The sequence below is a fragment of the Camelina sativa genome, chromosome 5 (genome assembly GCF_000633955.1).
Source record: "Camelina sativa cultivar DH55 chromosome 5, Cs, whole genome shotgun sequence".
Lineage (NCBI taxonomy): Eukaryota > Viridiplantae > Streptophyta > Magnoliopsida > Brassicales > Brassicaceae > Camelina > Camelina sativa.
This window is the reverse complement of record NC_025689.1, coordinates 34,761,267-34,771,976: the sequence shown is the minus strand read 5'-3', so window position 1 is coordinate 34,771,976 and position 10,710 is coordinate 34,761,267. Positions and strand designations below refer to the sequence as shown.

Here is a 10,710-nt window from a genome sequence, read left to right as displayed (position 1 = left end):
AAATGTCAAGAGTGACCTTGCTGAGATCCATCTCCATTTTACTAGTAGTAATGTAGAGAGAGTAAGTAAACAAACCGAACAAGAAGAAGTAAAGTAGTGAATGAATATTTTTGTAGAATCCTATGATATAATTGTAAAACACAAGAAAAAAGGAAAGAAAACGTAATGAGTATCACGCTTCGAAGCAGAGAGGCATTTTTAATTAATAATGCCCTTTGCGCTCTCTCTGTCTCACTGTCTTCTCGGCAGTGAGTGATTGATGATGAGTAAATACAAAAGAAGAAGAGACTGTGTGTTTTACTCGTCTCTCTCCTCGAGTGAGTGGATGAATTGAAGAAGAAAGAAAGAAAGAAAGAAATGGGATTTATTATGATGAGCAAGTAAGTAAGTGATTCAGAGATAATTCCGGAATTGTGAGTGGGTGGTTGTTACTTATATATATACTCTCCTTCCCACTGACGGTGCAGTTTTTTTGTTTCTTTCTTTCTTTCTTTCTCCTCTCCCCTCTTCTCTTTTTCTTTTTATTATTTTTCCATCATTTACGAAAATAATGGAGTCATGAGGATATGATATTATTTTCATTCCTCATTTAAATGAAATACAGGATTAAAAAAAGGGAAAGTATTTTTCTTCCTTTGGGCATTCAGTATAATCTAATTTTTTTCTGGTAAAAACTAACTTATTCACGATTTATAAGGACAAAAACAAGAAAACAAATATACACACATTACACAGGCAGGATTAAAAAAGGTAAGAAAACAATTTGGTAGGGGACTGTCCTCGCACGTGTGAGTAGGCATGTCAGTTTAAAGGTCAAGGAGTAAGCGCGAACCTCGGCTGCATTACAGGCCCCGCTCCCGCTAATCACATTGTTGCCTCTCACTAACCCTCTTTTTTTTTTTAATTGATGCAAAATTTAACTCTTGCGTCTTGTCTTTTTATATCTAGGGAGGTTCATCATAAATGAAGGACGTGGAATCGACTGCGAACGAACCGGCAAAACTATTAACTACACTATAAATTGATTGTTTATGATGATATATCAATGGACCATTTACTTTTAATTATACTTATTACATTACATTAAAAACCCCTATCACAAATACTACAGTAGTATTATCTTTGATTTGGTCCATCAAATAAATACATTTCCTTTTATCACACTGCAAAAACCAGATCATTAATTATCGTGTGCCCTACTCGACAGTGTCATGGACTCACTCAGGCCCAAATTATGTAGGCTCAAACCCATTTCAATATAGCCTACCATTGTTCGGTTTCTTTTCTTTTTAGAAATTTCATTTTAGTTTCACTTTTTTTTATACATCACTTACTTTTCACACTTATTACAGATAGTAAAACAAAACATTGGATAATATTTTCTTATACGAGGCCACGCGACCGTTGCACATCAACCGACAACATAAGATCATTAATCATACCTAATACTCTTAATCATTATAAAGGTTTCAAAAACAAGTAACAAAAGGAAGTGGCTAGGTAGAAAAAGTAAAAGTAAAACACACACACACAAAGCCGAAAATTAGGGAAACATAAGTAAAAACAAAACGTGACCAAATCTCTTAATCAATATTAGAGCAATGCCACCAAAAACACGACAACACCACTCATAGCTGAAGTCAAAGCCGTTGACACTGACGATGAAAAGCCACCGTTTTGAGCGGTATCCTCGGAAACCCTGGCCGGAGATGGAGATGACCCGGGGGAAAGTGACGGATCAGGGGTAGAAGCTGGGCTGAGGCTGGGACTGCCTATGGTGGCACCCACTAGGACATGGAGCTTCTGACCGGCTTGGCAGTGGCCAGGAAAGCCGCAGAGGAAATAGAAGTGGCCGGGTTTTGTAAGAGCCACCGTGTCGGATCCCGAAGTGTAGGTGGCCATGGCTGACGTGGCGTTGCACGAGAGGAAGTCACGGCGGCTCACTTGCTTCACGTTGTGAAACTGGCTATTGTACACAAATACTGTAAAAGTGTAACTAAACCAAAGTTAAAAAATTTAAAATAATTATCTGGAATGAAAAAGTAGATGTCAGTATATGCAAAGGTGTGATCTTAAATTACGGAGAGAATCTCCGGCGGTGAAAGTGTTGGATGAAGTCCATTTATTGTAGTCGACTTTGCCGAGAATAGTCCATCCGGCGGAGCCACCCACTTTGTGGACTGAGGCTAAAGACTCTCGCAACATACCCATAAGTATTATCAACACTATTATTGAACACACGTTTACCCGAGAAAATACCATTTCTTTCCGTGAACGATGAAAAGAAACGAAAAGAAACTAGAGCTATGGCACCACGTCTTTGTTTTTCTTTTTTTTTTCTAAAGAAGAGAGTTGAGTAATTTGCATGGAGCCAAGGTACATACATATATAAGAAAGACTTAAGACTAGACTTCGGTCCACGGTCCACGTGTTATTATGTCCAGTGGATATATTTGGGAGATATATTGGGCCCATGGAAGCCCAAGAAATGAAATCACTAAAGGGGTTATAGATTTAGCTGTACATCCAAACAGAGCTCCGTGTTCCTTATCCCGAACAATTGGGTCGTCATCGTCGTCGTCTCGTCTCCCTCCCTTCAATTTCATTGACGAACCAAAAAAACAAAAAAGGTTTAGTCACTTAACTTCTACAGTTCTACGGCTACTGCCATGGCGGCTTCATTCTCTTCCACTGCTCACACGACACCGGCCCTTCGATTCAGAGCGAGTTACTCCAAGTCTCTCCTCTCTCTCCCAGGTAAACGGCGTCGTCTTATGCCTTGTATTTCGTTTTTCTTCACTGTCCTTTTCTCATCTATTTGGCTCTGTTCGTTAATGTTCTCTGTAAACCTTCTTGGTAGACTCCTGTTTGAGGATAATCGCTTCAGCGAGATCTCCCTCTGCGCGCTTAATTGCGTGTTCGTTAAAGACCGACAAGCTTGGGCTCGGTGCGGGCGTCAATCTCTCCGGTGGCCCCGTTGTCAAGCGGTCTCTACAGAAGAGGCAGGTTTCCACTTTAATTAATTTATGTAACAAAATGTGGTTTTTGGTGTTTTATGGTTTTTTTAGTTACAATCTCTCTGTATGTATGTATGCTTTTGTTTGGGAATTCTCTAGATTGGTGATAAGGTCTGCAACTATTGAAGAAATAGAAGCGGAGAAGTCTGCAATTGAGAATGATGTTGTATGTATTTCTCACATGTTTATTTTTGGTTATTCTTTTAGTCAGTGTGGAACCGAGGAATCTCTTTGGATATATGATTCTGCTTTTTTGTTTCTTTGGTTCAATCCAGAAATCAAAGATGGAGAAGACCATTGACACGCTTCGTACCAGTTTCAATTCCATAAGGACAGGGAGATCCAATGCAGCTATGCTAGACAAAATTGAGGTATAAGCAAAGGTTATGGATCCTATTTTTTACAGCCAAATTTTGGTTGCACATATATAATATAACTTGATGTTTTGTCTTTTGGTTTCAAGGTGGAATACTACGGAAGTCCAGTAAGTCTAAAAAGCATAGCCCAAATCAGTACCCCCGATGGAAGTTCTCTTTTGCTACAGCCTTATGACAAGTCCAGGTACATACATGCCCAATGATGCTCAAATGGTTCTCTCTAGAAGAATTTTCATGTCTGTTTTTCTCTTGGTCGATTCATGATACATCCCAATGCTTTCATACCTTTCCAGCTTGAAGGCTATAGAGAAGGCCATCGTCAACTCTGATCTTGGAGTGACTCCTAATAACGATGGAGATGTGATTCGATTGTCCTTGCCTCCCCTCACATCTGAGAGAAGAAAGGTATCTCTTCCTGGCAAGCCTCATCTCTGTTGAGTTTTCAATGTGCTGCTGCCTTACCTAATACCTTTTAATTGTGCTACTGCAGGAGCTAGCAAAGGTTGTTGCAAAACAGTCTGAAGAAGGAAAGGTCAGTAGTAGTGCTTACCTAAACATATTGGGATTTTCAATATTTTCTACCAAAGTTAGTTGTGCATAATGATGCGCTTAAGTGCCCTTCGTGTTCCTTTAATCTTAGCCCATCTTTTTCGTTCGCATAGGTTGCACTGAGGAACATAAGGAGAGATGCCTTGAAATCTTATGATAAACTCGAGAAGGTTCTAAGGGATTTTTAGTTTTTGTTATTTTCTCGTTGGCTATTCCTTGTGATCCTATTCTTGAGATTCGAGCTTCATTTTTTTTGCAGGAGAAGAAGCTCTCAGAAGACAACGTGAAGGATTTGTCAAGTGATTTGCAGGTAAACAAACCACACAGAAGTTTGTTTTCAATTAAAACAAAAAGGCTAGAACGCGAGAATTATGGATGTTTAAGTGTGGCTGACAAAACTTTGATGTTTTTGGTAATGGCAGAAACTAATTGATATATCCATGAAGAAGATAGAGGAGCTGTGCAAACAGAAAGAGAAGGTATCAATCAGTTTTTTTTTTTGTCAATGGCTCTGATCTACTTTAGTCTTTGATCCATCTCATAGAGTAAGTAGCCAGCCATTAATCACTACTACACACAATGTATGAATCCACAGGAATTGATGAAGGTTTGACCATAATAATGGTTTGTAAGGAGGACGTAACTCAACCATCTGGTAAAATCCTGCATCTCCCAACTCCTTGGTATTAGTTTTTGTTTGTGTCAATGGCTCTGGTCTACTTAGTTTCTATTACCTTTTCTCTGATGTATCTTGGGGTACAAGAAATGCCTCTGGGAACTGAGAGCAACTTTGTTTAAGTCTATTTTCACAAAAGTTAGAAGAAGAAGCCTCATGTTTTGTTTTTATTGTTAAAAGGAACTCTTTTTGTACAGCAAACGTCTTGTTAATTTGGTTCAGCACCCAATTATCAAATCTTCTTGTTTTTTGGCTTATTGGGTTTGGACCTAAAAATCAAAAAGCACGTATATAATAGTACAATATGATAAAATAGGTTATTGGAGCGAGTTCAAATGCATTTTCTTATTATTATAGTCACATGTCGCCGCATTGAGAAATCCGTCAAACCCCAAATCCATTATTCGTAGCTGGCTAATTTGACTTCTCTGCTGAATCTAAAGCCTACTATAATTAAGAAATTTAGATAACTCTTTTTGGTCGTCTGTAAAACAGGAGTGTTAAATATTGCGATCTATATTTAGAAAATGAAGGATTATCCTTTCTAACCTTTCAAATTGAAAATGGGTAACAAATTCACGTTTTTATATACATCTGGTAAATTGGTTATAGGAATCATATGGTGATTTCGGTTTTAAAGGTCCAAAAATGATTATCGGTTAGTTTATTCGTGGTTGTGACTTGTATGACATGCATGCATCAGCCGTATATAGCTTTTTTTCAAAGTCTTTTCCTTAATATTATATGTATAAAGATTCCTTATTATAAGTGATCGCATGAACCGAGGTTTAAACCCATGATGAATATTTTAATCAGTAGGCTTCATGGGAGGAGTATAATTTATTTTGTTTGTGGGCACAACTAAAAAACACATTTTATATCACAAATGGGTTATACTAACCTTTTTAAAACAACAAAAGCATCCGATATATATAGTGTTATAGTATGTCAAGTGGCCGAGATGTTGGATTCCTTACATCGGAACTCCAACGAAACTTTCGTTAATTTGTGCTTTACAAAGTTAACATATACTAATAGAAGAGTAGGGTCAAAACATTATAATAAAAGCACTTAAAAATTAATTATCTAACTTACAAAACATGATTATAATATTTTTGTTTGATTCTCACTTCATTTAACGGCATATACAATGTTCGTCAGTCAACACTTGATGATAATTAAATTAACTAATTAAACATTAGTTGATATACTCCATCATGTAGCTCTATAGTCTGTAGACGAATATTTAATCATGCTACGTTTCTTCGTCAGTTACTTTATTCAAACGAATTTTTTAATACTATTTGATATGGTTATGATTTTAAAGCTCGTTTGATAAGATATTAAGGCCATGTTTATCGGCAAAACAAAGAGGTGATCTTGGGCTTTATTAAAATGAGAAATAATGAATAGTATTTTTAAGATCAGGCCAAATGATTTTAATTAAGATCTGTTCTTCAAGTGTTCTTATGCTGACATGTCACCTTGTAAACAAAAGAAACGTTGATGTTATTCCCTTTCCCTTTCCCTTTCTTATTCCCCGACGAGAGATTTTTTTTTCCTCACCGTCGTCTCCTCTTTGGTCATCATCTTCTTCATCGTCTCTTCAGTACCAGAAACCCTAATTTCGCAATCAAATGTCAAAATTCCCAAATCGAAACGGAGACAACAGAGGATCCAGCTCAACCGAAGAATTCTTCAAGCTCTTCCGGAGTAGGATTCGGTTCTCCGGCTAAGAAACTGAGTGCGGCGGATTCATCGGGGAATAAGAAAGGGAAAGGGAAGAGAGTGGTGAATCGGCGTGCTCCGGTGGATAAACCGGTGTTTATGAGCGAAGAAGGAGCGGCGAAAGCAGAGGAGCAGAGACAGAACGAGAACGCGTTTCTTCTCGCTCCAATCCAATTCGTGAAGGTGATTTCGTGAATCCAGAAAGCTCTGAAGCCAATAAGGTTAGAAATATTCCTTTAGTCTTTTTACCTATTGTTCTCTTTATCTGATTCGTTTGAGAGTTGTATGATTTATTGATTCTTGTAGACTCGAGAACCAAGTTTTAGCTTATTGATGTTATCACTATACTTGACTTGTGTCATTCGAAGTAGAAATGTGTTGTGGTAGCTTTAACTCAAGAATGTGATAATGGGCAGATGCTGTATGTTATCAAGGATGGAGTTCGTGAATTGGATCAATGGTGTAACAAGCTCCTTAAGTACGGTGAAGCAGCAGTCTCCTCTGTGAAACGAGACGACAGTCCTAAGGTTCGTAATCTTCTAAACACATATATAATCTCATGGAGAGACTCAATGGAATGTATCTGATGAAATGCATTTGGTGGAATCATATTAGTTGATCGAACATGTCCGTCACTTGTCTCTTGTAGTCTTTGAATGAAAAGTTTATCAGAAGCTGAGGTATAATAAGTTCATTTTTACCGTCTCTCTTAGAAGATGACAATCTCATAGTCGAGACTAATTAAGAGGAGGTTATGATCAGGTTATAAGAGAAGGGAATGACATAACACTTGTTGGATGGGGAGCTCAGCTTACCATTATGTAACAAGCTTGTCTAGACTCTACTCCCTTGGGACAAAGAAACTGTTGAGGCCTCGGTTAAAAAGACTGGTAGACTTCTTGTAAGCTCTAACTTAAATGATAATGGCGGGTTTTGTTTTGTCTGGTCCATCTTATAAACTGTTTTGTTTTTGCTTGGGTTGCAGATAAGCCATGAGGCTCCAATAACAGGAGGTTTTGGAGCAGAGATCTCTGCAACAATCCTTGAACGTTGTTTCTTGAAGGTAAGTAAATATTGATCTCAATTAATCCTTTTCTCTTATCACGTTGCTCCGACCCAAAGAGCAGTTTCTAACATATCATGTGCTCTTGTTTGACACAGATATTGGATGCAATCAAAACAACTGTGAATTACTAGCCGTTCTATCTGTTTCTTTGTTATCCCATTCGTCAATGTAACCAATTCTACAAATGTAAAACCTTTTCTACTTTAAATAAGTCCATTAATTTCCACCAGATATATTGTCTTTGAGATTTAGCCGTGAACATTTTAGACTCAATTGTATACATAATCCAAGTTTTCTTACAAGACTAAAGAAGACATGTTATTAAAATGTTATTTTAAAAATGTTATTTTATAAATTTTTATAATTGTAATATGTTTAAAAATATTAATAAACATTATATTATTAAATAGTATTAAACATTCTTAAATTTTTTATTAAACATTAATAAACATTTTAAAATTTTTATAAAAATATTATATTATTAAATCTTAAGATCTTATACATGTTCTCCCAATAACTTACTTCTTAACAAAAGTTTTTAAGAACTGATTTTACATTATTTTTACAATATTTCTCCTCTAAGAACACCCTTACCTGATCCCCCTATAAACATGCCCTAATAAGTAGTTTGAAATTTTGGACCCAGTCTCATATTTATAAATAAATACTAAATAATACACAAAAGTGGAATACAAACTAAAATATCAATATTTAATAAAATAATATGGTTAGTTGATGACAATACTTTTATTTTAGATACTTGCTTGCTAGTGCCGTGGCCAACGGTAATCTGAGGCCATCTCAATCCTCATGTAATTAATTAATTATCGTGGATCTTTATCTAATTCGACACGTGGCACTATAAAATATCAAAAGTGCTTGCCTCCTGCCTTAGGCTTTAGAAAGACAGAAAAATAGCAGATCACCATTTAGTGTAGTCCTTCTATCACTAAGTTACCATTCAAGAAATTTTTTGTTTTTAAAAATTAATGCAGATGAACTGTGTGCAGTTCATATTTTTTATTTTTTTGTGATAAATGCAGGAGAAATATGTGCAGATCTGGTCTACAGCTTTTTTGATGCTGTTCATCCTTGATCTGCATTTGAACTGCCAAATTTTTGATCTATTTTTGAATGGGAAGACAGAAAAAAGCAGATCACCCTGTAAAGCAGTTCTCCTATCATTAAGTCACCATTCAAGAACTTTTTTACTTTTAAAAATTATTGCAGATGAACTGTGTGCAGTTCATATTTTTTTTGTCTTTTTGTGGCAAAAGCAGGAGAAATACATGCAGATCTGGTCTACAGCTTTTTTGATGCTGTTCACCCTTGATCTGCACTTGAACAGCCAAATATTTGATCTACTTTAATTCTGCTTGAACCAAATATCATGATATGCATGATATGCTTGATCTGTTTGAACCACTTGATCTGTTTGAACCACTTGATCTATTTGAACCACTTGATCTGCACTGCATGATATGCTTTTTCCATTCAAAAGCCTTATTCTGCTTGATCTGCTTGAACCACTTGATCTGCTCTGCATTACATGCTTTCTCCATTCAAGGCCTAAGGTAGATCAAGCAGAATTAAAGTAGATCAAATATTTGGCTGTTCAAGTGCAGATCAAGGGTGAACAGCATCAAAAAAGCTGTAGACCAGCTCTGCATGTATTTCTCCTGCTTTTGCCACAAAAAGACAGAAAAAATATGAACTGCACACAGTTCATCTGCAATAATTTTTAAAAGTAAAAAAGTTGTTGAATGGGGACTTAATGATAGGAGAACTGCTTTACAGGGTGATCTGCTTTTTTTCTGTCTTCCCATTCAAAGCCTAAGTGTATATTTCCTCTATACTCGCGCGTTTTGGGTTTTGCGGTGACATCAGCATTGTTGCAGTGACAAGTCAGCTAAACTCTGTGACCAAGTGTAATAATAATCACTACTATTACTCATCTGATTATTTTATTTATTCAGCAATGTATAAAAAACGCTAGCACAATAAATATCGTTGTATAGTACTATAGTAGTAGTATCAGTTTTCTTTAAAATAGAAATAGTTTTTTTTTTTAATTTCGTATAAAAAACAAAAAATTAGCCAAGAGTTTTAAATAACTTCATTACTCCTCCTACGTGACGTGGGTGTCGATCCGCGCGTATGGAGAGGAGAGCGCGTGATTGGTGATACAGGCTGTTAACATTTCTTTAAAAAGATTAAAATTTGATCTTTAAAAAATGTGCACTCTTTTTTGTTTTGTTTTTTTAAATTAGATTTTTTAATACGATCATGGAGTGAAATAATATTATATACAGCCATGAACATAATAAGATCATTATAAAATGAAATGTTTTTGGGTGGGCACAAGAAATCATTAAATTATTATATTTGATGGACCTGGATTAAAAAAAGAAATAATTAAAAAAAAGGCAAAGTCATAGAATATATGATACTACTAATTAATAAATGTGTGACTAAACAACATTGAGCAGTGGCTTTATTTCCACAAGAAAGTGACGTTTCTTGCCATGCTGGCACCTCAAGATCGCAACCGTTCAATTTACGGAATGATCCAACGGCTTAGATGGAGACATTATGCTCATTTGATGATCTGAACCGTCTCTTTACCTCCTTCCTCCCTTTTCTTCCCCATGGGTAGGTCTTTTATTTCCTTTAAGGCGTGCACACAAACAAAAAAATTTATAGGAGGAGACGACGAGAGATCACCGAAATATACATAAGGAAGCATTGAAGGAGTGAAAGCTTTTTTTTTCTCAGTTGATGGGAGCTTAGGTTGTTGTAGCTTTGCATGAATGGATAATAAAAACAGAGAAGCTCGAAGATCAACAACAACCATGGCGGCTTCTAATGGAGTAACAAGACGGAGACAGAGACTCTCTGGTATTTTTTTGTTTCCTTCTTCTTCTTCTTTTCTCCTTGATTTTTTCCCGATTTTCTGATGGGTTTTGTATTTGCTCTGGTGTGTATCAGAGAATAGTCGTGAGCAGATGCATCAGGAGGTGAGAGATCGACCGAGGAAGAAAGAGAGAGATCCGGAATCGTTGAATCGGAGTAAGAGGAGACGGAGCGAGAGGTTCACTCGGAGGAGGAACGAGGGAGATTTAGAAGAAGAAGAAGAAGATAGTTCGGATGAGAGTCTGGGAGGAGACGACCATGTTCATCACAGGAAGAGCTTCCCGAGGCATGCGTCGTCGTCTTTGAAAGTCGCCGATGAAATGATCGGCGTACCTGTCCCGAGAAAAGCTCGCTCAGGTTTTTTTTTTTTTTTTTTTTTTTTTT

The 10,710-nt window shown here is 36.6% G+C and overlaps 3 protein-coding genes and 1 long non-coding RNA gene across 7 annotated transcripts in view; 3 read left to right on the top strand and 1 right to left on the bottom strand.

The window, feature by feature from the left end:
* On the bottom strand, window positions 1,408–2,339 carry LOC104788658 (mavicyanin-like). The gene is made up of 2 exons (XM_010514427.2): window positions 2,082–2,339; window positions 1,408–1,982 (listed from the first exon to the last, which is right to left on the bottom strand). The coding sequence occupies exons 1-2, from the start codon at window positions 2,260–2,262 to the stop codon at window positions 1,594–1,596; spliced, it is 570 nt and encodes a 189-aa protein (XP_010512729.1). The 5' UTR covers window positions 2,263–2,339; the 3' UTR covers window positions 1,408–1,593.
* On the top strand, window positions 2,543–4,856 carry LOC104788657 (ribosome-recycling factor, chloroplastic). Its single transcript, XM_010514426.2, has 11 exons — window positions 2,543–2,757; window positions 2,861–3,002; window positions 3,117–3,183; window positions 3,293–3,388; window positions 3,481–3,578; window positions 3,688–3,799; window positions 3,885–3,926; window positions 4,057–4,113; window positions 4,203–4,253; window positions 4,366–4,422; window positions 4,539–4,856. Exons 1-11 carry the CDS (start codon window positions 2,670–2,672, stop codon window positions 4,554–4,556), a joined length of 828 nt encoding a protein of 275 aa, XP_010512728.1. The 5' UTR covers window positions 2,543–2,669; the 3' UTR covers window positions 4,557–4,856.
* On the top strand, window positions 7,012–7,419 carry LOC104788655. Its single transcript, XR_768532.2, has 3 exons — window positions 7,012–7,027; window positions 7,110–7,248; window positions 7,333–7,419. It is a non-coding gene; the product is annotated as an uncharacterized LOC104788655 (long non-coding RNA).
* The window catches only part of LOC104788653 (protein TIME FOR COFFEE-like), a 4,555-nt gene continuing 3,892 nt past the window's right edge, over window positions 10,048–10,710 (top strand). For all 4 annotated transcript variants that reach the window (XM_019246217.1, XM_019246218.1, XM_010514423.2 and 1 more), the window contains exons 1-2: window positions 10,048–10,311; window positions 10,402–10,683. In XM_019246217.1, the coding sequence (XP_019101762.1) occupies window positions 10,224–10,311; window positions 10,402–10,683 (370 nt within the window). In that variant the 5' untranslated portion in view covers window positions 10,048–10,223. The remainder of the gene's footprint in view (window positions 10,312–10,401; window positions 10,684–10,710) is intronic.